Source organism: Scyliorhinus torazame, chromosome 16 (assembly GCF_047496885.1).
Source record: "Scyliorhinus torazame isolate Kashiwa2021f chromosome 16, sScyTor2.1, whole genome shotgun sequence".
NCBI classification, from domain to species: Eukaryota; Metazoa; Chordata; class Chondrichthyes; order Carcharhiniformes; family Scyliorhinidae; genus Scyliorhinus; species Scyliorhinus torazame.
The window spans coordinates 84,642,686-84,668,859 of record NC_092722.1 but is presented as its reverse complement, the minus strand read 5'-3'; the positions used below and the strand labels follow the sequence as shown (position 1 = coordinate 84,668,859).

The window sequence follows — 26,174 nt, the reverse complement described above, 5'->3', positions numbered from 1 at the left end:
TACTTAGGGAGAGCCGCACTGTCGTATGGTCAGTACTGAGGGAGAGCCGCACTGACGGAGGATCAGTACTGAGGGAGTGCCGCACTGTCGGAGGGTCAGTACTTGGGGAGAGCCGCACTGTCTGATGGTCAGTGCTGATGGAGTGCCGCACTGTCGGTGGGGGTCAGTACTGAGGGAGTGCCGCACTGACGGAGGGTCAGTACTGAGGGATTGCTGCACTGTCGTGGGGTCAGCACTGAGGGAGCGCCGCACTGACGGGGGTTCAGTACTGAGGGAGTGCCGCACTGTCAGATGGTCAGTACTGAGGGAGAGCCGCACTGTCAGAGGGTCAGTACTTTGGGAGTGCCGCACTGTCTGGTTGTCAGTACTGAGGGAGCGCCACACTGTGAGAGGGTCAATACTGAGGGAGTGCCGCACTGACGGGGGTTCAGTACTGAGGGAGTGCCGCACTGTCGGGGGGTCAGTCCTGAGGGAGCACCGCACTGATGGAGGGTCAGCACTGAAGGAGAGCCGAACTGTTGGAGGGTCAGTACTTAGGGAGAGCCACACTGTCGGAGGGTCAGTACTGAGGGAGGGCCGCACTGTTGGAGGGTCAGTACTGGGGGAGAGCCGCACTGTCTGAGGGTCAGTACTGATGGAGTGCCGCACTGTCGCGGGTGTCAGTACTGAGGGAGAGCCGCACTGACGGAGGGTCAGTGCTGATGGTGTGCCGCACTGTCGGGGGGGGTCAGTACTGAGGGTGAGCCGCACTGACGGAGGGTCAGTACTGAGGGATTGCTGCACTGTCGGGGGGTCAGTACTGAGGGAGTGCCGCACTGTCGGGGGGGTCAGTACTGAGGGAGAGCCGCACTGACGGAGGGTCAGTACTGAGGGATTGCCGCACTGTTGGAGGGTCAGTACTGGGGGGAGCCGCACTGTCTGACGCTCAGTGCTGATGGAGTGCCGCACTGTCAGGGGGGGTCAGTACTGAGGGAGAGCCGCACTGACGGAGGGTCAGTACTCAGGGATTGCTGCACTGCCGGGGGGTCAGTACTGAGGGAGTGCCGCACTGTTGGGGGGTCAGTACTGAGGGAGAGCTGCACTGTTCGAGGGTCAGTACTTTGGGAAAGCCACACTGACGGGGGGTCAGTACTGAGGGAGCGCCGCACTGTTGGGGGGTCAGTACTCAGGGAGAGCCGCACAGACGGACGGTCAGTACTGAGGGATTGCTGCACTGTCAGAGGGTCAGTTCTTAGGGAGTGCCGCACTGTCTGGGGGTAAGTACTGAGGGAGAGCCGCACTGTCAGAGGGTCAGTACTTAGGGAGCGCCGCACTGACGGAGGGTCAGTACTGAGGGAGTGCCGCACTGTCGGTGGGTCAGTACTGAGGGAGAGCCGCACTGTCCGAGTGTCAGTACTGAGGGAGCACCGCACTGATGGAGGGTCAGCACTGAAGGAGAGCCGCACTGTTGGAGGGTCAGTACTTAGGGAGAGCCGCACTGTCAGAGGGTCAGTACTGAGGGAGAGCCGCACTGTTGGAGGGTCAGTACTGGGGGAGAGCCGCACTGTCTGAGGGTCAGTACTGATGGAGTGCCGCACTGTCGGGGGTGTCAGTACTGAGGGAGAGCCGCATTGACGGAGGGTCAGTACTGAGGGATTGCCGCACTGTTGGAGGGTCAGTACTGGGGGAGAGCCGCACTGTCTGACGGTCAGTGCTGATAGAGTGCCGCACTGTCAGGGGGGGTCAGTACTGAGGGAGAGCCGCACTGACGGAGGATCAGTACTCAGGGATTGCTGCACTGTCGGGGCGTCAGTACTGAGGGAGTGCCGCACTGTTGGGGGGTCAGTACTGAGGGAGCGCCGCACTGTTGGGTGGTCAGTACTGAGGGAGTGCCGCACTGTCGGGGCGTCAGTCCTGAGGGAGCAGCGCACTAATGGAGGGTCAGCACTGAAGGGGAGCCGAACTGTTGGAGGGTGAGTACTGAGGGAGAGCCGCACTGTCTGAGGGTCAGTACTGATGGAGTGCCGCACTGTCGGGGGTGTCAGTACTGAGGGAGAGCCGCACTGACGGAGGGTCAGTACTGAGGGATTGCCGCACTGTTGGAGGGTCAGTACTGGGGGAGAGCCGCACTGTCTGAAGGTCAGTGCCGAGGGAGTGCTGCACTGTCAGAGGGTCAGTACTGAGGGAGTGCCGCACTGTTGGAGGGTCAGTACTGAGGGAGAGCCGCACTGTCGGAGGGTCAGTACTGAGGGAGAGCCGCATTGACGGAGGGTCAGTACTGAGGGAGTGCCGCACTGTCGGAGGGTCAGTACTTGGGGAGAGCCGCACTGTCTGATGGTCAGTGGTGATGGAGTGCCGCACTGTCGGGGGGGGTTCAGTACTGAGGGAGAGCCGCACTGACGGAGGGTCAGTACTGAGGGATTGCTGCTCTGTCGGGGGGTCAGCACTGAGGGAGCGCCGCACTGACGGGGGTTCAGTACTGAGGGAGTGCCGCACTGTCAGAGGGTCAGTACTGAGGGTGAGCCGCACTGTCAGAGGGTCAGTACTTTGGGAGTGCCGCACTGTCTGGTGGTCAGTACTGAGGGAGTGCCACACTGTCTGGGGGTCAGTACTGAGGGAGTGCCGCACTGTCAGAGGGTCAGTACTGAGGGAGTGCCGCACTGACGGGTTTCAGTACTGAGGGAGTGCCGCACTGTCGGGGGGTCAGTGCTGAGGGAGAGCCGCACTGTCCGAGTGTCAGTACTGAGGGAGCACTGCACTGATGGAGGGTCAGCACTGAAGGAGAGCCGCACTGTTGGAGGGTCAGTACTTAGGGATAGCCGCACTGTCGGAGGGTCAGTACTGAGGGAGGGCCGCACTGTTGGAGGGTCAGTACTGGGGGAGAGCCGCACTGTCTGAGGGTCAGTACTGATGGAGTGCCGCACTGTCGCGGGTGTCAGTACTGAGGGAGAGCCGCACTGACGGAGGGTCAGTGCTGATGGAGTGCCGCCCTGTCGGGGGGGGGGCAGTACTGAGGGAGAGCCGCACTGACGGAGGGTCAGTACTGAGGGATTGCTGCACTGTCGGGGGGTCAGCACTGAGGGAGTGCCGCACTGTCGGGGGCGGTCAGTACTGAGGGAGAGCCGCACTGACGGAGGGTCAGTACTGAGGGATTGCCGCACTGTTGGAGGGTCAGTACTGGGGGAGAGCCGCACTGTCTGACGGTCAGTGCTGATGGAGTGCCGCACTGTCAGGGGGGGTCAGTACTGAGGGAGAGCCGCACTGACCGAGCGTCAGTACTCAGGGATTGCTGCACTGTCGGGGGGTCAGTACTGAGGGAGTGCCGCACTGTTGGGGGGTCAGTACTGAGGGAGAGCCGCACTGTCCGAGGGTCAGTACTTTGGGAGAGCCACACTGACGGGGGGTCAGTACTGAGGGAGCGCCGCACTGTTGGGGGGTCAGTACTGAGGGAGAGCCGCACTGACGGGGCGTCAGCACTGAGGGAGAGCCGCACTGTTGGAGGGTCAGTACTTAGGGAGAGCCGCACTGTCGGAGTATCAGTACTGAGGGAGTGCCGCACTGTCGGGGGGTTCAGTACTGAGGGAGAGCCGCACAGTCGGAGGGTCAGTACTGATGGAGTGCCGCACTGTCGGGGGGTTCAGTACTGAGGGAGAGCCGCACAGACGGAGGGTCAGTACTTAGGGAGTGCCGCACTGTCTGGGGGTCAGTACTGAGGGGGAGCCGCACTGTCAGAGGGTCAGTACTTAGCTAGAGCCGCACTGACGGAGGGTCAGTACTGAGGGAGTGCCGCACTGTCTGGGGGTCAGTACTGAGGGGGAGCCGCACTGTCAGAGGGTCAGTACTTAGCTAGAGCCGCACTGTCAGAGGGTCAGTACTGAGGGAGTGCCGCACTGACGGGGGTTCTGTACTGAGCGAGTGCTGCACTGTAGGGAGGTCATTACTGAGGGACAGCCGCACTGTCCGAGTGTCAGTACTGAGGGAGCACCGCACTGATGGAGGGTCAGCACTGAAGGAGAGCCGCACTGTTGGAGGGTCAGTACTTATGGAGAGCCGCACTGTTGGAGGGTCAGTACTTAGGGAGAGCCGCACTGTCGGGGCGGTCAGTACTGAGGGAGAGCCGCACTGTCAGAGGGTCAGTACTTATGGAGAGCCGCACTGTTGGAGGGTCAGTACTTAGGGAGTGCCGCACTGTCGGGGGGGGCAGTACTGAGGGAGAGCCGCACTGACGGTGGTTCAGTACTGAGGGAGTGCCGCACTGTCAGAGGGTCAGTACTTAGGGAGTGCCGCACTGTCTGGTGGTAAGTACTGAGGGAGTGCCACACTGTCTGGGGGTCAGTACTGAGGGAGTGCCGCACTGGCTGCGGGTCAGTACTGAGGGAGAGCCGCACTGACGGCGGTTCAGTACTGAGGTCGTGCCGCACTGTCAGAGGGTCAGTACTTAGGGAGTGCCGCACTGTCTGCGGGTCAGTACTGAGGGAGTGCCACACTGTCTGGGGGTCAGTACTGAGGGAGTGCCGCACTGTCAGAGGGTCAGTACTTAGGGAGAGCCGCACTGACGGAGGGTCAGTACTGAGGGAGTGCCGCACTGTCAGAGGGTCAGTACTGAGGGAGAACCGCACTGAAGGGGGTTCAGTACTGTGGGAGAGCCGCACTGATTGAGGGTCAGCACTGAAGGAGAGCCGCACTGTTGGAGGGTCAGTACTTAGGGAGTGCCGCACTGTCGAAGGGTCAGTACTGAGGGAGAGCCGCACTGTTGGAGGGTCAGGACTGAGGGAGAGCTGCACTGACGGAGGGTCAGTACTGAGGGATTGCCGCACTGTTGGAGGGTCAGTACTGGGGGAGAGCCGCACGGTCTGAGGGTCAGTGCTGATGGAGTGCCGCACTGTCGAGGGGGGTCAGTACTGAGGGAGAGCCGCACTGACGGAGGGTCAGTACTGAGGGAGTGCCACACTGTCTGGGGGTCAGTACTGAGGGAGTGCCGCACTGTCAGAGGGTCAGTACTTAGGGAGAGCCGCACTGTTGGGGGGTCAGTACTGAGGGAGAGCCGCACTGACGGGGCGTCAGTACTGAGGGAGTGCCGCACTGTCTGAGGGTCAGTACTTTGGGAGAGCCGCATTGTCGGAGGGTCAGTACTGAAGGAGAGCCGCACTGACGGGGGTTGAGTACTGAGGGAGTGCCGCACTGTCGGAGGGTCAGTACTGAGGGAGGGCCGCACTGTTGGAGGGTCAGTACTGGGGGAGAGCCGCACTGTCTGAGGGTCAGTACTGATGGAGTGCCGCACTGTCGCGGGTGTCAGTACTGAGGGAGAGCCGCACTGACGGAGGGTCAGTGCTGATGGAGTGCCGCCCTGTCGGGGGGGGGGGTCAGTACTGAGGGAGAGCCGCACTGACGGAGGGTCAGTACTGAGGGATTGCTGCACTGTCGGGGGGTCAGCACTGAGGGAGTGCCGCACTGTCGGGGGCGGTCAGTACTGAGGGAGAGCCGCACTGACGGAGGGTCAGTACTGAGGGATTGCCGCACTGTTGGAGGGTCAGTACTGGGGGAGAGCCGCACTGTCTGACGGTCAGTGCTGATGGAGTGCCGCACTGTCAGGGGGGGTCAGTACTGAGGGAGAGCCGCACTGACCGAGCGTCAGTACTCAGGGATTGCTGCACTGCCGGGGGGTCAGTACTGAGGGAGTGCCGCACTGTTGGGGGGTCAGTACTGAGGGAGAGCCGCACTGTCCGAGGGTCAGTACTTTGGGAGAGCCACACTGACGGGGGGTCAGTACTGAGGGAGCGCCACACTGTTGGGGGGTCAGTACTGAGGGAGAGCCGCACTGACGGGGCGTCAGCACTGAGGGAGAGCCGCACTGTTGGAGGGTCAGTACTTAGGGAGAGCCGCACTGTCTGAGGGTCAGTACTGAGGGAGTGCCGCACTGTCTGAGGGTCAGTACTGAGGGAGTTCCGCACTGTCTGAGGGTCAGTACTGAGGGAGTGCCGCACCGTCGGAGTATCAGTACTGAGGGAGCACCGCACTGACGGAGGGTCAGCACTGAGGGAGAGCCGCACTGTTGGAGGGTCAGTACTGAGGGAGAGCCGCACTGTCGGAGGGTCAGTACTGAGGGAGTGCCGCACTGTCGGAGGGTCAGTACTGATGGAGTGCCGCACTGTCGGGGGGTTCAGTACTGAGGGAGAGCCGCACAGACGGAGGGTCAGTACTTAGGGAGTGCCGCACTGTCTGGGGGTCAGTACTGAGGGAGAGCCGCACTGTCAGAGGGTCAGTACTTAGCTAGAGCCGCACTGACGGAGGGTCAGTACTGAGGGAGTGCCGCACTGACGGGGGTTCTGTACTGAGCGAGTGCTGCACTGTAGGGAGGTCATTACTGAGGGAGAGCCGCATTGTCCGAGTGTCAGTACTGAGGGAGCACCGCACTGATGGAGGGTCAGCACTGAAGGAGAGCCGCACTGTTGGAGGGTCAGTACTTATGGAGAGCCGCACTGTTGGAGGGTCAGTACTTAGGGAGAGCCGCACTGTCGGGGCGGTCAGTACTGAGGGAGAGCCGCACTGTCGGAGGGTCAGTACTTATGGAGAGCCGCACTGTTGGAGTGTCAGTACTTAGGGAGTGCCGCACTGTCGGGGGGGGCAGTACTGAGGGAGAGCCGCACTGACGGTGGTTCAGTACTGAGGGAGTGCCGCACTGTCAGAGGGTCAGTACTTAGGGAGTGCCGCACTGTCTGGTGGTCAGTACTGAGGGAGTGCCACACTGTCTGGGGGTCAGTACTGAGGGAGTGCCGCACTGTCTGCGGGTCAGTACTGAGGGAGAGCCGCACTGACGGCGGTTCAGTACTGAGGTCGTGCCGCACTGTCAGAGGGTCAGTACTTAGGGAGTGCCGCACTGTCTGCGGGTCAGTACTGAGGGAGTGCCACACTGTCTGGGGGTCAGTACTGAGGGAGTGCCGCACTGTCAGAGGGTCAGTACTTAGGGAGAGCCGCACTGACGGAGGGTCAGTACTGAGGGAGTGCCGCACTGTCAGAGGGTCAGTACTGAGGGAGAACCGCACTGAAGGGGGTTCAGTACTGTGGGAGAGCCGCACTGATTGAGGGTCAGCACTGAAGGAGAGCCGCACTGTTGGAGGGTCAGTACTTAGGGAGTGCCGCACTGTCGAAGGGTCAGTACTGAGGGAGAGCCGCACTGTTGGAGGGTCAGGACTGAGGGAGAGCTGCACTGACGGAGGGTCAGTACTGAGGGATTGCCGCACTGTTGGAGGGTCAGTACTGGGGGAGAGCCGCACGGTCTGAGGGTCAGTGCTGATGGAGTGCCGCACTGTCGGGGGGGGTCAGTACTGAGGGAGAGCCGCACTGACGGAGGGTCAGTACTGAGGGAGTGCCACACTGTCTGGGGGTCAGTACTGAGGGAGTGCCGCACTGTCAGAGGGTCAGTACTTAGGGAGAGCCGCACTGTTGGGGGGTCAGTACTGAGGGAGAGCCGCACTGACGGGGCGTCAGTACTGAGGGAGTGCCGCACTGTCTGAGGGTCAGTACTTTGGGAGAGCCGCATTGTCGGAGGGTCAGTACTGAAGGAGAGCCGCACTGACGGGGGTTGAGTACTGAGGGAGTGCCGCACTGTCGGAGGGTCAGTACTGAGGGAGGGCCGCACTGTTGGAGGGTCAGTACTGGGGGAGAGCCGCACTGTCTGAGGGTCAGTACTGATGGAGTGCCGCACTGTCGCGGGTGTCAGTACTGAGGGAGAGCCGCACTGACGGAGGGTCAGTGCTGATGGAGTGCCGCCCTGTCGGGGGGGGGGGTCAGTACTGAGGGAGAGCCGCACTGACGGAGGGTCAGTACTGAGGGATTGCTGCACTGTCGGGGGGTCAGCACTGAGGGAGTGCCGCACTGTCGGGGGCGGTCAGTACTGAGGGAGAGCCGCACTGACGGAGGGTCAGTACTGAGGGATTGCCGCACTGTTGGAGGGTCAGTACTGGGGGAGAGCCGCACTGTCTGACGGTCAGTGCTGATGGAGTGCCGCACTGTCAGGGGGGGTCAGTACTGAGGGAGAGCCGCACTGACCGAGCGTCAGTACTCAGGGATTGCTGCACTGCCGGGGGGTCAGTACTGAGGGAGTGCCGCACTGTTGGGGGGTCAGTACTGAGGGAGAGCCGCACTGTCCGAGGGTCAGTACTTTGGGAGAGCCACACTGACGGGGGGTCAGTACTGAGGGAGCGCCACACTGTTGGGGGGTCAGTACTGAGGGAGAGCCGCACTGACGGGGCGTCAGCACTGAGGGAGAGCCGCACTGTTGGAGGGTCAGTACTTAGGGAGAGCCGCACTGTCTGAGGGTCAGTACTGAGGGAGTGCCGCACTGTCTGAGGGTCAGTACTGAGGGAGTTCCGCACTGTCTGAGGGTCAGTACTGAGGGAGTGCCGCACCGTCGGAGTATCAGTACTGAGGGAGCACCGCACTGACGGAGGGTCAGCACTGAGGGAGAGCCGCACTGTTGGAGGGTCAGTACTGAGGGAGAGCCGCACTGTCGGAGGGTCAGTACTGAGGGAGTGCCGCACTGTCGGAGGGTCAGTACTGATGGAGTGCCGCACTGTCGGGGGGTTCAGTACTGAGGGAGAGCCGCACAGACGGAGGGTCAGTACTTTGGGAGTGCCGCACTGTCTGGGGGTCAGTACTGAGGGAGAGCCGCACTGTCAGAGGGTCAGTACTTAGCTAGAGCCGCACTGACGGAGGGTCAGTACTGAGGGAGTGCCGCACTGACGGGGGTTCTGTACTGAGCGAGTGCTGCACTGTAGGGAGGTCATTACTGAGGGAGAGCCGCATTGTCCGAGTGTCAGTACTGAGGGAGCACCGCACTGATGGAGGGTCAGCACTGAAGGAGAGCCGCACTGTTGGAGGGTCAGTACTTATGGAGAGCCGCACTGTTGGAGGGTCAGTACTTAGGGAGAGCCGCACTGTCGGGGCGGTCAGTACTGAGGGAGAGCCGCACTGTCGGAGGGTCAGTACTTATGGAGAGCCGCACTGTTGGAGTGTCAGTACTTAGGGAGTGCCGCACTGTCGGGGGGGGCAGTACTGAGGGAGAGCCGCACTGACGGTGGTTCAGTACTGAGGGAGTGCCGCACTGTCAGAGGGTCAGTACTTAGGGAGTGCCGCACTGTCTGGTGGTCAGTACTGAGGGAGTGCCACACTGTCTGGGGGTCAGTACTGAGGGAGTGCCGCACTGTCTGCGGGTCAGTACTGAGGGAGAGCCGCACTGACGGCGGTTCAGTACTGAGGTCGTGCCGCACTGTCAGAGGGTCAGTACTTAGGGAGTGCCGCACTGTCTGCGGGTCAGTACTGAGGGAGTGCCACACTGTCTGGGGGTCAGTACTGAGGGAGTGCCGCACTGTCAGAGGGTCAGTACTTAGGGAGAGCCGCACTGACGGAGGGTCAGTACTGAGGGAGTGCCGCACTGTCAGAGGGTCAGTACTGAGGGAGTGCCGCACTGTCGGAGGGTCAGTACTGATGGAGTGCCGCACTGTCGGGGGGTTCAGTACTGAGGGAGAGCCGCACAGACGGAGGGTCAGTACTTAGGGAGTGCCGCACTGTCTGGGGGTCAGTACTGAGGGAGAGCCGCACTGTCAGAGGGTCAGTACTTAGCTAGAGCCGCACTGACGGAGGGTCAGTACTGAGGGAGTGCCGCACTGACGGGGGTTCTGTACTGAGCGAGTGCTGCACTGTAGGGAGGTCATTACTGAGGGAGAGCCGCATTGTCCGAGTGTCAGTACTGAGGGAGCACCGCACTGATGGAGGGTCAGCACTGAAGGAGAGCCGCACTGTTGGAGGGTCAGTACTTATGGAGAGCCGCACTGTTGGAGGGTCAGTACTTAGGGAGAGCCGCACTGTCGGGGCGGTCAGTACTGAGGGAGAGCCGCACTGTCGGAGGGTCAGTACTTATGGAGAGCCGCACTGTTGGAGTGTCAGTACTTAGGGAGTGCCGCACTGTCGGGGGGGGCAGTACTGAGGGAGAGCCGCACTGACGGTGGTTCAGTACTGAGGGAGTGCCGCACTGTCAGAGGGTCAGTACTTAGGGAGTGCCGCACTGTCTGGTGGTCAGTACTGAGGGAGTGCCACACTGTCTGGGGGTCAGTACTGAGGGAGTGCCGCACTGTCTGCGGGTCAGTACTGAGGGAGAGCCGCACTGACGGCGGTTCAGTACTGAGGTCGTGCCGCACTGTCAGAGGGTCAGTACTTAGGGAGTGCCGCACTGTCTGCGGGTCAGTACTGAGGGAGTGCCACACTGTCTGGGGGTCAGTACTGAGGGAGTGCCGCACTGTCAGAGGGTCAGTACTTAGGGAGAGCCGCACTGACGGAGGGTCAGTACTGAGGGAGTGCCGCACTGTCAGAGGGTCAGTACTGAGGGAGAACCGCACTGAAGGGGGTTCAGTACTGTGGGAGAGCCGCACTGATTGAGGGTCAGCACTGAAGGAGAGCCGCACTGTTGGAGGGTCAGTACTTAGGGAGTGCCGCACTGTCGAAGGGTCAGTACTGAGGGAGAGCCGCACTGTTGGAGGGTCAGGACTGAGGGAGAGCTGCACTGACGGAGGGTCAGTACTGAGGGATTGCCGCACTGTTGGAGGGTCAGTACTGGGGGAGAGCCGCACGGTCTGAGGGTCAGTGCTGATGGAGTGCCGCACTGTCGGGGGGGGTCAGTACTGAGGGAGAGCCGCACTGACGGAGGGTCAGTACTGAGGGAGTGCCACACTGTCTGGGGGTCAGTACTGAGGGAGTGCCGCACTGTCAGAGGGTCAGTACTTAGGGAGAGCCGCACTGTTGGGGGGTCAGTACTGAGGGAGAGCCGCACTGACGGGGCGTCAGTACTGAGGGAGTGCCGCACTGTCTGAGGGTCAGTACTTTGGGAGAGCCGCATTGTCGGAGGGTCAGTACTGAAGGAGAGCCGCACTGACGGGGGTTGAGTACTGAGGGAGTGCCGCACTGTCGGAGGGTCAGTACTGAGGGAGGGCCGCACTGTTGGAGGGTCAGTACTGGGGGAGAGCCGCACTGTCTGAGGGTCAGTACTGATGGAGTGCCGCACTGTCGCGGGTGTCAGTACTGAGGGAGAGCCGCACTGACGGAGGGTCAGTGCTGATGGAGTGCCGCCCTGTCGGGGGGGGGGGTCAGTACTGAGGGAGAGCCGCACTGACGGAGGGTCAGTACTGAGGGATTGCTGCACTGTCGGGGGGTCAGCACTGAGGGAGTGCCGCACTGTCGGGGGCGGTCAGTACTGAGGGAGAGCCGCACTGACGGAGGGTCAGTACTGAGGGATTGCCGCACTGTTGGAGGGTCAGTACTGGGGGAGAGCCGCACTGTCTGACGGTCAGTGCTGATGGAGTGCCGCACTGTCAGGGGGGGTCAGTACTGAGGGAGAGCCGCACTGACCGAGCGTCAGTACTCAGGGATTGCTGCACTGCCGGGGGGTCAGTACTGAGGGAGTGCCGCACTGTTGGGGGGTCAGTACTGAGGGAGAGCCGCACTGTCCGAGGGTCAGTACTTTGGGAGAGCCACACTGACGGGGGGTCAGTACTGAGGGAGCGCCACACTGTTGGGGGGTCAGTACTGAGGGAGAGCCGCACTGACGGGGCGTCAGCACTGAGGGAGAGCCGCACTGTTGGAGGGTCAGTACTTAGGGAGAGCCGCACTGTCTGAGGGTCAGTACTGAGGGAGTGCCGCACTGTCTGAGGGTCAGTACTGAGGGAGTTCCGCACTGTCTGAGGGTCAGTACTGAGGGAGTGCCGCACCGTCGGAGTATCAGTACTGAGGGAGCACCGCACTGACGGAGGGTCAGCACTGAGGGAGAGCCGCACTGTTGGAGGGTCAGTACTGAGGGAGAGCCGCACTGTCGGAGGGTCAGTACTGAGGGAGTGCCGCACTGTCGGAGGGTCAGTACTGATGGAGTGCCGCACTGTCGGGGGGTTCAGTACTGAGGGAGAGCCGCACAGACGGAGGGTCAGTACTTAGGGAGTGCCGCACTGTCTGGGGGTCAGTACTGAGGGAGAGCCGCACTGTCAGAGGGTCAGTACTTAGCTAGAGCCGCACTGACGGAGGGTCAGTACTGAGGGAGTGCCGCACTGACGGGGGTTCTGTACTGAGCGAGTGCTGCACTGTAGGGAGGTCATTACTGAGGGAGAGCCGCATTGTCCGAGTGTCAGTACTGAGGGAGCACCGCACTGATGGAGGGTCAGCACTGAAGGAGAGCCGCACTGTTGGAGGGTCAGTACTTATGGAGAGCCGCACTGTTGGAGGGTCAGTACTTAGGGAGAGCCGCACTGTCGGGGCGGTCAGTACTGAGGGAGAGCCGCACTGTCGGAGGGTCAGTACTTATGGAGAGCCGCACTGTTGGAGTGTCAGTACTTAGGGAGTGCCGCACTGTCGGGGGGGGCAGTACTGAGGGAGAGCCGCACTGACGGTGGTTCAGTACTGAGGGAGTGCCGCACTGTCAGAGGGTCAGTACTTAGGGAGTGCCGCACTGTCTGGTGGTCAGTACTGAGGGAGTGCCACACTGTCTGGGGGTCAGTACTGAGGGAGTGCCGCACTGTCTGCGGGTCAGTACTGAGGGAGAGCCGCACTGACGGCGGTTCAGTACTGAGGTCGTGCCGCACTGTCAGAGGGTCAGTACTTAGGGAGTGCCGCACTGTCTGCGGGTCAGTACTGAGGGAGTGCCACACTGTCTGGGGGTCAGTACTGAGGGAGTGCCGCACTGTCAGAGGGTCAGTACTTAGGGAGAGCCGCACTGACGGAGGGTCAGTACTGAGGGAGTGCCGCACTGTCAGAGGGTCAGTACTGAGGGAGAACCGCACTGAAGGGGGTTCAGTACTGAGGGAGTGCCGCACTGTCGGGGGGTCAGTACTGTGGGAGAGCCGCACTGATTGAGGGTCAGCACTGAAGGAGAGCCGCACTGTTGGAGGGTCAGTACTTAGGGAGTGCCGCACTGTCGGAGGGTCAGTACTGAGGGAGAGCCGCACTGTTGGAGGGTCAGGACTGAGGGAGAGTTGCACTCTCTGAGGGTCAGTACTGATGGAGTTCCGCACTGTCGGGGGGTGTCAGTACTGAGGGAGAGCCGCACTGACGGAGGGTCAGTACTGAGGGATTGCCGCACTGTTGGAGGGTCAGTATTGGGGGAGAGCCGCACTGTCTGAGGGTCAGTGCTGATGGAGTGCCGCACTGTCGGGGGGGGTCAGTACTGAGGGAGAGCCGCACTGACGGAGGGTCAGTACTGAGGGAGTGCCACACTGTCTGGGGGTCAGTACTGAGGGAGTGCCGCACTGTCAGAGGGTCAGTACTTAGGGAGAGCCGCACTGACGGGGCGTCAGTACTGAGGGAGTGCCGCACTGTCTGAGGGTCATTACTTTGGGAGAGCCGCATTGTCGGAGGGTCAGTACTGAGGGAGAGCCGCACTGTCCGAGGGTCAGTACTTTGGGAGAGCCACACTGACGGGGGGTCAGTACTGAGGGAGCGCCACACTGTTGGGGGGTCAGTACTGAGGGAGAGCCGCACTGACGGGGCGTCAGCACTGAGGGAGAGCCGCACTGTTGGAGGGTCAGTACTTAGGGAGAGCCGCACTGTCTGAGGGTCAGTACTGAGGGAGTGCCGCACTGTCTGAGGGTCAGTACTGAGGGAGTGCCGCACTGTCTGAGGGTCAGTACTGAGGGAGTGCAGCACTGTCGGAGTATCAGTACTGAGGGAGCACCGCACTGACGGAGGGTCAGCACTGAGGGAGAGCCGCACTGTTGGAGGGTCAGTACTGAGGGAGAGCCGCACTGTCGGAGGGTCAGTACTGAGGGAGTGCCGCACTGTCGGAGGGTCAGTACTGATGGAGTGCCGCACTGTCGGGGGGTTCAGTACTGAGGGAGAGCCGCACAGACGGAGGGTCAGTTCTTAGGGAGTGCCGCACTGTCTGGGGGTCAGTACTGAGGGAGAGCCGCACTGTCAGAGGGTCAGTACTTAGCTAGAGCCGCACTGACGGAGGGTCAGTACTGAGGGAGTGCCGCACTGACGGGGGTTCTGTACTGAGCGAGTGCTGCACTGTAGGGAGGTCATTACTGAGGGAGAGCCGCATTGTCCGAGTGTCAGTACTGAGGGAGCACCGCACTGATGGAGGGTCAGCACTGAAGGAGAGCCGCACTGTTGGAGGGTCAGTACTTATGGAGAGCCGCACTGTTGGAGGGTCAGTACTTAGGGAGAGCCGCACTGTCGGGGCGGTCAGTACTGAGGGAGAGCCGCACTGTCGGAGGGTCAGTACTTATGGAGAGCCGCACTGTTGGAGGGTCAGTACTTAGGGAGTGCCGCACTGTCGGGGGGGGCAGTACTGAGGGAGAGCCGCACTGACGGTGGTTCAGTACTGAGGGAGTGCCGCACTGTCAGAGGGTCAGTACTTAGGGAGTGCCGCACTGTCTGGTGGTCAGTACTGAGGGAGTGCCACACTGTCTGGGGGTCAGTACTGAGGGAGTGCCGCACTGTCTGCGGGTCAGTACTGAGGGAGAGCCGCACTGACGGCGGTTCAGTACTGAGGTCGTGCCGCACTGTCAGAGGGTCAGGACTTAGGGAGTGCCGCACTGTCTGCGGGTCAGTACTGAGGGAGTGCCACACTGTCTGGGGGTCAGTACTGAGGGAGTGCCGCACTGTCAGAGGGTCAGTACTTAGGGAGAGCCGCACTGACGGAGGGTCAGTACTGAGGGAGTGTCGCACTGTCAGAGGGTCAGTACTGAGGGAGAACCGCACTGAAGGGGGTTCAGTACTGAGGGAGTGCCGCACTGTCGGGGGGTCAGTACTGTGGGAGAGCCGCACTGATTGAGGGTCAGCACTGAAGGAGAGCCGCACTGTTGGAGGGTCAGTACTTAGGGAGTGCCGCACTGTCGGAGGGTCAGTACTGAGGGAGAGCCGCACTGTTGGAGGGTCAGGACTGAGGGAGAGTTGCACTCTCTGAGGGTCAGTACTGATGGAGTTCCGCACTGTCGGGGGGTGTCAGTACTGAGGGAGAGCCGCACTGACGGAGGGTCAGTACTGAGGGATTGCCGCACTGTTGGAGGGTCAGTACTGGGGGAGAGCCGCACTGTCTGAGGGTCAGTGCTGATGGAGTGCCGCACTGTCGGGGGGTCAGTACTTAGGGAGAGCCGCACTGACGGAGGGTCAGTACTGAGGGAGTGCCGCACTGTCAGAGGGTCAGTACTTAGGGAGAGCCGCACTGACGGAGGGTCAGTACTGAGGGAGTGCCGCACTGTCAGAGGGTCAGTACTGTGGGAGAGCCGCACTGATTGAGGGTCAGCACTGAAGGAGAGCCGCACTGTTGGAGGGTCAGTACTTAGGGAGTGCCGCACTGTCGGAGGGTCAGTACTGAGGGAGAGCCGCACTGTTGGAGGGTCAGGACTGAGGGAGAGTTGCACTCTCTGAGGGTCAGTACTGATGGAGTTCCGCACTGTCGGGGGGTGTCAGTACTGAGGGAGAGCCGCACTGACGGAGGGTCAGTACTGAGGGATTGCCGCACTGTTGGAGGGTCAGTATTGGGGGAGAGCCGCACTGTCTGAGGGTCAGTGCTGATGGAGTGCCGCACTGTCGGGGGGGGTCAGTACTGAGGGAGAGCCGCACTGACGGAGGGTCAGTACTGAGGGAGTGCCACACTGTCTGGGGGTCAGTACTGAGGGAGTGCCGCACTGTCAGAGGGTCAGTACTTAGGGAGAGCCGCACTGACGGGGCGTCAGTACTGAGGGAGTGCCGCACTGTCTGAGGGTCATTACTTTGGGAGAGCCGCATTGTCGGAGGGTCAGTACTGAGGGAGAGCCGCACTGTCCGAGGGTCAGTACTTTGGGAGAGCCACACTGACGGGGGGTCAGTACTGAGGGAGCGCCACACTGTTGGGCGGTCAGTACTGAGGGAGAGCCGCACTGACGGGGCGTCAGCACTGAGGGAGAGCCGCACTGTTGGAGGGTCAGTACTTAGGGAGAGCCGCACTGTCTGAGGGTCAGTACTGAGGGAGTGCCGCACTGTCTGTGGGTCAGTACTGAGGGAGTGCCGCACTGTCTGAGGGTCAGTACTGAGGGAGTGCCGCACTGTCGGAGTATCAGTACTGAGGGAGCACCGCACTGACGGAGGGTCAGCACTGAGGGAGAGCCGCACTGTTGGAGGGTCAGTACTGAGGGAGAGCCGCACTGTCGGAGGGTCAGTACTGAGGGAGTGCCGCACTGTCGGAGGGTCAGTACTGATGGAGTGCCGCACTGTCGGGGGGTTCAGTACTGAGGGAGAGCCGCACAGACGGAGGGTCAGTTCTTAGGGAGTGCCGCACTGTCTGGGGGTCAGTACTGAGGGAGAGCCGCACTGTCAGAGGGTCAGTACTTAGCTAGAGCCGCACTGACGGAGGGTCAGTACTGAGGGAGTGCCGCACTGACGGGGGTTCTGTACTGAGCGAGTGCTGCACTGTAGGGAGGTCATTACTGAGGGAGAGCCGCATTGTCCGAGTGTCAGTACTGAGGGAGCACCGCACTGATGGAGGGTCAGCACTGAAGGAGAGCCGCACTGTTGGAGGGTCAGTACTTATGGAGAGCCGCACTGTTGGAGGGTCAGTACTTAGGGAGAGCCGCACTGTCGGGGCGGTCAGTACTGAGGGAGAGCCGCACTGTCGGAGGGTCAGTACTTATGGAGAGCCGCACTGTTGGAGGGTCAGTACTTAGGGAGTGCCGCACTGTCGGGGGGGGCAGTACTGAGGGAGAGCCGCACTGACGGTGGTTCAGTACTGAGGGAGTGCCGCACTGTCAGAGGGTCAGTACTTAGGGAGTGCCGCACTGTCTGGTGGTCAGTACTGAGGGAGTGCCACACTGTCTGGGGGTCAGTACTGAGGGAGTGCCGCACTGTCTGCGGGTCAGTACTGAGGGAGAGCCGCACTGACGGCGGTTCAGTACTGAGGTCGTGCCGCACTGTCAGAGGGTCAGGACTTAGGGAGTGCCGCACTGTCTGCGGGTCAGTACTGAGGGAGTGCCACACTGTCTGGGGGTCAGTACTGAGGGAGTGCCGCACTGTCAGAGGGTCAGTACTTAGGGAGAGCCGCACTGACGGAGGGTCAGTACTGAGGGAGTGCCGCACTGTCAGAGGGTCAGTACTGAGGGAGAACCGCACTGAAGGGGGTTCAGTACTGAGGGAGTGCCGCACTGTCGGGGGGTCAGTACTGTGGGAGAGCCGCACTGATTGAGGGTCAGCACTGAAGGAGAGCCGCACTGTTGGAGGGTCAGTACTTAGGGAGTGCCGCACTGTCGGAGGGTCAGTACTGAGGGAGAGCCGCACTGTTGGAGGGTCAGGACTGAGGGAGAGTTGCACTCTCTGAGGGTCAGTACTGATGGAGTTCCGCACTGTCGGGGGGTGTCAGTACTGAGGGAGAGCCGCACTGACGGAGGGTCAGTACTGAGGGATTGCCGCACTGTTGGAGGGTCAGTACTGGGGGAGAGCCGCACTGTCTGAGGGTCAGTGCTGATGGAGTGCCGCACTGTCGGGGGGGGTCAGTACTGAGGGAGTGCCGCACTGTCAGAGGGTCAGTACTTAGGGAGAGCCGCACTGTTGGGGGGTCAGTACTGAGGGAGAGCCGCACTGACGGGGCGTCAGTACTGAGGGAGTGCCGCACTGTCTGAGGGTCAGTACTTTGGGAGAGCCGCATTGTCGGAGGGTCAGTACTGAGGGAGAGCCGCACTGACGGGGGTTGAGTACTGAGGGAGTGCCGCACTGTCAGAGGGTCAGTACTTAGGGAGTGCTTCACTGTCTGGGGGTCAGTGCTGAGGGAGTGCCACACTGTCTGGGGGTCAGTACTGAGGGAGTGCCGCACTGTCAGAGGGTCAGTACTTAGGGAGAGCCGCACTGAAGGAGGGTCAGTACTGAGGGAGTGCCGCACTGTCTGGGGTTCAGTACTCAGGGAGCGCCGCACTGTCAGAGGGTCAGTACTGAGGGAGCGCCGCACTGTCAGAGGGTCAGTACTGAGGGAGCTCCGCACTGTCACAGGGTCAGTACTGAGGGAGTGCCACACAGTCGGAGGGTCAGTACTGATCCCGTTCGATCCCGTGTATACAATCCCTGTGGACCCAAACCCTTTCCCAATTCACCCCCACTGTACACAATCCCAATGGACTCTGGGTCACTGTCCGTGTGCAGTTTGCACATTCTCCCCGTGTCTGCGTGGGTTTCACCCCCACAACTCAAAGATGTGCAGGGTAGGTGGATTGGCCACGCTAAAATTGCTGCTTAATTGGAAAAAAATAATTGGGTACTCTAAATTTAAGAAAAAAAAACTCTCTATCTCCAACTTGCTCTCTGCTTCCAACATGTTTCTCTCTCCGTCTTTCTGTCTCTCTCTGCCTCTCATGGAATCATAGAATTTACAGTGCAGAAGGAGGCCATTCGGCCCATTAAGTCTGCACCAGCCCTTGAAATAGCACACTAAAGCCTATGCCTCCACCCTATCCCTGTAACCCAGTAACCCCACCTAACCTTTGGACACTAAGGAGCAATTTAGCATGGCCAATCTACCTACCCGCATATCTTTGGACTGTGGGAGGAAACCGGAGCACCTGGAATAAACATATGCAGACCGGTGAAGAAAGTGCAAACTTACACAGATAGTCCCCCGAGGCTGGAATTCAACCCGGGTCCCTGGAGCTGTGAGGCAGCAGTGTTAACCACTGTGCCACCATGCTGCCCTCTCTGTCTCTCCCATTTTCCCTTCTCTCTGTCTCTCACCATCTCTATCTCTCTCTTTCTCTCTCTCACCATCTCTTTCTATCTCTTCTCTCTCGCTTTCTCTCTCTCTCTCGATCTCTCTCTCTCTTCCTCCCTCTCTCTGTCTTTCTCCCTTTCACTCTCTCTCTCTCTCCCCACTCGCTTTTTCTCTCTCCATTGCTGTTTCTCGATTTTGCTCTCTCTGTCTCTCTTTCTCTCTCACTTTGTCTCTCACTGTCTCCCTCTCTCCCTTTCTCTTTTGCTCTCACTCACTGCCTTTCTCTCTCTCTCCTTCTCTGTCTCTCTCCATCTCTCTCTGTCATACTCTTGCTCTTCTCTCCCCCTTTCATTCATTCTCCCTCTGTCTATCTCTTCTACTCTTTCTCACTTTCTCTCTTGCTCTTGTTCTCTCTCTCCTTCTATCTCTCCCTCTTTGTCCCTCTCCCTCTGTCTCTCCCATTTTTCCCCTCGCTCTGTCTCTCACCATCTCTGTCTCTTTCCTGCTCTCTCACCATCTCTCTATCTCTTTCTGTCTCTCCTCTCTCTGTCTCTCGCAATCTCTCTATGTCTCTCTCTCCTGCTCTTTCACCATCTCTCTCTTTGTCTCACTCTCTTCTCTGCCTCTCTCTGTCTCTCTTTCTGTCTCTCTCTCTCTCTCACAATCTCTCTCTGTCGCTCTCTAGTTCTGACGGTATTCCCGGGGCCCTGAAATCTCAAATAGAGAAATGCGAGGTGAAGAACTGTCAGAAAAATCACCAAGAGAGGCAGTGTAAGAAGAATCATGGAATTTATATCAGATAATGGGTAGGTACAAAACACAGAGAAATAACGCAAATCTGGCATGGCTGGGTTTGTAAACACGATTCACAGTTTTGTAGGGGCCCACAGACTCATCGTCCAATATTTACACTGCCTGTGGGCCTCAATTCCCCTCTGACCTGACAAAGCAGCCTCGCAGGATTTCAAAGGTTAAGGCTGGGTTGGTGTTCGGTGGCCATTTTGAAAGCCTGGCCTAGATGTCAAGGCTTCATTCATCCCTGCCAATTGTAAAGTAGGTTTTGTTCATGAAATTCCCATCTACATCAACCGGGGTGGGGGTGGGGAGGGTACATCGCCCTCCTGATGCTACTTTGGCCACTCAACAAGACGGTTTCCATTAGATGACCGGCAAAGCTATTTTTCAATATTTTTAAGGTCTTGGATGGGTGTCCATTTGGATTGTGTACAGTGGGGGTGAACGGGAAGGGGTTTGGGTCCATTGGGATTGTGTACAGTGGGGGTGAATTGGGAGAGGGTTTGGGTTCATTGGGATTGTGTACATTGGGAGTGAATGGGAAGGGGTTTGGGTCCACTGGGATGTGTACAGTGGGAATGAACGGGAAGGGATTTGGCTAAATTGGGATTGTGTACAGTGGGAATGGACGGGAAGGGGTTTGTGTCCATGGGGATTGTGTACAGTGGGAATGAACGGGAAGGGGTTTGGGTCCATGGGGATTGTGTACAGTGGGAATGAATGGGAAGGGGTTTGGGTCCATTGGGATTATGTACAGTGGGGGTGAATTGGGAGAAGGTTTGGGTCCATTGGGATTGTATACAGTGGGGGTGAATTGGGAAAGGGTTTGGGTCCATAGGGATTGTATACACGGGAGTGAACAGGAAGGGGTTTGGGTCCATTGGGATTGTGTACAGTGGGGGTGAACGTGAAGGGGTTTGGGTCCATTGGGATTGTGTACAGTGGGGGTGAATTGGGAAAGGGTTTGGGTCCATTGGGATTGTATACACGGGAGTGAACAGGAAGCGGTTTGGGTCCATTGGGATTGTGTACAGTGGGGCTGAACAGGAAGGGGTTTAGGCCCATTGGGATTGTGTACAGTGGGAGTGAAGGGGAAGGAGCTTGGGTCCATTGGGGGGGGTGTACAGTGGGAGTGAACGAGAAGGAGTTTTAGGCCCTTTGGGATTGTACAGAGTGGGAGTGAACAGGAAGGGGTTTTGGGTGCATTGGGATTGTTTACAGTGCGAGTGAACGGGAAACGATTTTTTGGACTGGGGTTTGCCAATCGGAAGAGTTTGTAATTGGCTTGCCAGTACACTGGGTGAGTGGGTGTTACTCGGGTACCCCTGGTCCAAGGGCACTCTCCAAGGTTGCGGCCGGGGGTGACCCATTCCCCGAGTCCCCAGCCCCCTCTGGCTCCTGTCGGAGCATTTCCCCCTCCTCATTGGGCGGGGTGGCCCCACCCTGCCCCCCACGCCGCGTGCCCCGTGCCTTGGCGCTCTTTGCGGCCTTTGACTTGGCACTGATCCAGCGCTCGGTGGTCCTCTGGGAGGGGGGCGGGCGGCGGGCGCGGAAGGTTTTGCGGAAGCCCTCCGTGCTGAAGTAGTAGACGAGGGGGTCCAGGCAGCAGTTGGTAGAGGTCAGGAGCATTGAGATCTGCAGTGCTAGGCGTACGTCGTCTCTCTGTGCCATGGACCCGTCGCTGTTGGTCCTCAGGAAGGTGTAGACCAGCAGGATGGCATTGTAGGGCAGGAAGCAAGCCACAAAGATGATGGCATTGACCACAAGCAAGCGGATGGCCTTGTGCCTCTTGCCCACTGCCTCGATCGACTGCAACTGGCAGAGTTCATAGAGGACGCGACCCGAGCAGTAGAGGACCACGCACAGGGGTGGCAGGAAACTCAATGTGAACTGCAGCAGCACCAGCGGTTTCAACTCCCGCTCCCAGGTCTTGCGCGAGAAGCTCTCGAAGCAACGCACCTCCAGAGTCCCGCTCTGCTCCTGGCAGCAGCTTGTGTCATGGGCCAGGGCCACCGGCACACTGCCAAGCAGGATGATCAGCCAGACCCCTGCGCAGACGCAACGGGCCATCTTCGGGCGCCGCAGGTGGCGGGCACGCAGCGGGTACGCCAGTGCCAGGAGACGGTCCACGTTGATGCATGCCAGGAAGAGGCAGCTGCCGTACAGGTTGATCTGGAAGAGGGAGCCTGCCAACTGGCACGCTCCATCGCCCAGGCGCCAGGCGTGGGCGGCATAGTAGTAGATGCGGAGGGGTAGCGCCAGGGCGAAGAGGAGATCACAGGCCGCCAGGTTGACCATGTAGACGACAGTGTTGTTGGAGAACTTGAAGAACTTGACGAAGATGGCAAGCGCTGTCGCATTGAGTGCCAAGCCCACGGTGAATATGATGCTGTATCCTGCCAGGAGGAACCGGTGGAAGTTATCGTAATTCGTGCAGTTGGTAATATTTTTACCATCGCACTCCGGTGGATGGCTCAGATTCATCTCGCCTCTTTTGCTAACCCTCCCTGCCCAATTTTGTGCTCCTCCCCTCCCCTCACGGCCCCCCACTCTGAACTCTCTCCTCCTGCGATCGGTGCTACCCGTTTCTTCTTTGAATCAGTCTCTCTCCCTCTCGTTGCAGGAGACGCGGCCGTCACAGGCATGGATTGGGCATCGCTTCTCGGATGGTGCGAGCGCGGATCAGGAGTGAAGGACTGCTCTGCTCCGCTGCCATGGCCATCCGGACATAGGAAATGGACAAAGAAAGGAGATTAGCTTCTTATCCTGTCCCCTGATCTGTTGGTTTCTTACTCTGTGCTATAATACAAACATTAAAATAGACATACCCCCCAAAACGTTTCTGAGTTCTTGACACGAGTCCTCTCTCCGTGAATGACAGCGTTATATTATATTTTATTGTGTACGCCCACACTCAGTAATTACTATTAGAGGGTTTTTTTTGTTTATTTATAAATTTATAGTACCCAATTAATTTTTTTTACAATTAAGGGGCAATTTAGAATGGCCAATCCACCTAGCCCGCAAATCTTTGAGTTGTGGGGGCGAAACCTACGCAGACACGGGGAGAATTTGCAAATTCCACATGGGCCAGTGACCCAGAGCCGGGATCGAACCTGGGACCTCGGTGCCGTGAGGCAGAAGTGCTAACCCACTGCCCGACTACTATTAGAGTTAACCCTTCAAACTTCAGCTCCCCCAGGAGTTTTTGTCTCCATATTATAATATAAACATTATATTACACCGATCCCCCAAGTGTCTCTGAGTCCAAAGAAATGCTGCGGAAAACACTCCCAGGACAGGTACAGCACGGGGTTAGATACAGAGTAAAGCTCCCTCTACACTGTCCCCATCAAACACTCCCAGGACAGGTACAGCACGGGGTTAGATACAGAGTAAAGCTCCCTCTACACTGTCCCCATCAAACACTCCCAGGACAGGTACAGCACGGGGTCAGATACAGAGTAAAGCTCCCTCTACACTGTCCCCATCAAACACTCCCAGGACAGGTACAGCACGGAGTTAGATACAGAGTAAAGCTCCCTCTACACTGTCCCCATCAAACACTCCCAGGACAGGTACAGCACGGAGTTAGATACAGAGTAAAGCTCCCTCTACACTGTCCCCATCAAATACTCCCAGGACAGGTACAGCACAGGGTTAGATACAGAGTAAAGCTCCCTCTACACTGTCCCCATCAAACACTCCCGGGACAGGTACAGCACGGGGTTAGACACAGAGTAAAGCTCCCTCTACACTGTCCCCATCAAATACTCCCAGGACAGGTACAACACAGGGTTAGATCCAGAGTAAAGCTCCCTCTACATTGCCCCCATCAACCACTCCCAGGACAGGTACAGCACAGGGTTAGATACAGAGTAAAGCTCCATCTACATTGTCCCCATCAAACATTCCCAGGACAGGTACAGCGCGGAGTTAGATACAGAGTAAAGCTCCCTCCACACTGTCCCCATCAAACACTCCCGGGACAGGTACAGCACGGGGTTAGACACAGAGTAAAGCTCCCTCTACACTGTCCCCATCAAATACTCCCAGGACAGGTACAGCACGGGGTTAGATACAGAGTAAAGCTCCCTCTACACTGTCCGCATCAAACACTCCCAGGACAGGTACAACACAGGGTTAGATCCAGAGTAAAGCTCCCTCTACATTGTCCCCATCAACCACTCCCAGGACAGGTACAGCACGGGGTTAGATACAGAGTAAAGCTCCCTCTCCACTGTCCCCATCATACACTCCCAGGACAGGTACAGCACGGGGTCAGATACAGAGTAAAGCTCCCTCTACACTGTCCCCATCAAACACTCCCAGGACAGATACAGCACGGGGTTAGATACAGAGTAAAGCTCCCTCTACACTGTCCCCATCAAATACTCCCAGGACAGGTACAGCACGGGGTTAGATACAGAGTAAATCTCCCTCTACACTGTCCCCATCAAACATTCCCAGGACACGTACAGCACGGGGTTAGATACAGAGTAAAGCTCCCTCTACATTGTCCCCATCAACCACTCCCAGGGCAGGTACAGCACAGGGTTAGATACGGAGTAAAGCTCCCTCTCCACTGTCCGCATCAAACACTCACTGGACAGGTACTGCACGGGGTTAGATACGGAGTAAAGCTCCCTCTACACTATCCCCATCAAATACTCCCAGGACAGGTACAGCACGGGGTTAGATACAGAGTAAAGCTCCCTCTACACTGTCCCCATCAAACACTCCCAGGACAGGTACAGCACGGGGTTAGATACAGAGTAAAGCTCCCTCTACACTGTCTCCATCAAACACTCCCAGGATAGGTACAGCACGGGGTTAGATACAGAGTAAAGCTCCCTCTACACTGTCCCCATCAAACACTCCCAGGACAGGTACAGCACGGGGATACAGAGTAAAGCTCCCTCGTCACTGTCCCCATCAAACACTCCCAGGACAGGTATAGCACGGGGTTAGATACAGAGTAAAGCTCCCTCTACACTGTCCCCATCAAACACACCCAGGACAGGTACAGCATGGGGTTAGATACAGAGTAAAGCTCCCTCTACACTGTCCCCATCAAACACTCCCAGGACAGGTACAGCACGGGGTTAGATACAGAGTAAAGCTCCCTCTCCACTGTCCCCATCAAACACTCCCAGGACAGGTATAGCACGGGGTTAGATACTGAGTGAAGCTTCGAGATTTTATGACTATCTATGATTCTGGTTACAGTGTAAAGCTCCCTCTACACATTCATATCAAACCCTCCCGCAGGGCTGACATGTAGTTTTTGGAACAAAAGGTACCCCCATCAGGATCCTCAATCTTGTCTCCAGGCCTTTAGTCTGCTGAGGAAACCCCGGGCCTGCTCGGTGGGGGGTCAGTGTGGCTCTGGGCTGAGGAAGACATGGGGAGGTGGGGAGGAATCAGGCTGAACTGATCGCTGGACTTACCTGGAGCTGAGCCGTTCACGTTTGGAGACAGTGTAGGTGAGTGAGAATGAGGGAGAGAGGCAGCATTGGGGTTGTGATCAGAGCCCCGCTTCAGGAAGTGGCTCTTTTACAACTGCACTAAGGTAATTCGATAGCTTTGCCAGACAAACCTGTCCAGACAAGCTGAGAGGCGCCTGCCAACACAGACCGCTTCCCCGGGTGTGGCCCCTGGGGGGCAGGTTCCACTCACTCAGGGCACCATCAGTTCAGGCTGCAAGCTGAGTGTGGGCTGCTTGGCAGCGATCCAGTCACTCTGCCCCACAACCGTGGCTCCCCGCCACTTCACCTGAGGGCCACAGCTCATTCACACTCCACATCGGCACAGGCGACAGGTAGTTAGTCCGAACAGGTTGGGTTGAGCAGCACCTCAAGAGAAATAGAGGGAGAAACAAAGCGATAGAGATCGACAGAGAGACAGGGCAAAATTGAGAGAAATCGAGACAGAGAGAAAATCAGAGAGAGGCAGAGTGAAACAGAACGCGAGTGATAGAGAAACAGGGGAGAGAGCCATAGCGAAAGGAAGAGTGGGAGGGACAGTGAGAGAGTCAGAGAGACATAATTAAACAGGGAGAGAGAGAGAGAGGCAGACCCATCGGGTCAGAGAGACAGAGTGAGACTGAGAAAGACAGTGAGTCAGAGAGGTAGAGAAATAAACAAAGTGTCTGAGAGACAGAGAGCGAGACTGAGAGAGACTCCTGAGGAAGGAGCAGCGCTCCGAAAGCTAGTGATATCAAAACAAACCTGTTGGACTTTAACCTGGTGTTGTAAGACTTCGTACTGAGACTGAGAGAGACAGAGATAGCGAGGCAGTGATAAGAGAGAGAGAGAGAGACAGAGCAAGAGAGACAGAGGGAGAGAGAGGCAGAAAGAGACTGAGAGGTGGAAAGTAGAGGCAGGGAGAGAGAGAGAGACAGAAATAGAGAGGAACAGATGGAGAGAGACAGAGTTAAATAGAGAGAGAGCGAGATAGATTGAGAGACAGACAGAAAGAGAGATAGACACTGAGAGTCAGAGAGCAAGAAACATAGGGAGAGACAGAGAATGACAGAAAAATTCAGAGGGAGAGAGAAGGAAAGACAGAGAGAGATAGAGAGAGAGAGAGTGAAATAGAGACAGAGAGTGACAGGGAGACGGAGAGAGAAACAGAGGGGGAGAGAGACAGCGCAACAGAGAGACAGAAGGGGAGAGACACAGACAAACACAGT

At 58.4% G+C, this 26,174-nt stretch overlaps 1 protein-coding gene across 1 annotated transcript; it reads right to left on the bottom strand.

The window, feature by feature from the left end:
* Positions 1–19,457: 19,457 nt before the first annotated feature.
* LOC140392918 (lysophosphatidic acid receptor 5-like) lies at positions 19,458–25,613 on the bottom strand. The gene is made up of 2 exons (XM_072478694.1): positions 24,931–25,613; positions 19,458–22,189 (listed from the first exon to the last, which is right to left on the bottom strand). The coding sequence occupies exon 2, from the start codon at positions 21,962–21,964 to the stop codon at positions 20,792–20,794; it is 1,173 nt and encodes a 390-aa protein (XP_072334795.1). The 5' UTR covers positions 21,965–22,189; positions 24,931–25,613; the 3' UTR covers positions 19,458–20,791.
* Between the last annotated feature and the right edge of the window lie 561 nt (positions 25,614–26,174).

Bases quoted from the DNA above. Each gene is read 5' to 3' on its own strand.
- LOC140392918 (XM_072478694.1), bottom strand. From the start codon at position 21,964: ATGAATCTGAGCCATCCACCGGAGTGCGATGGTAAAAATATTACCAAC.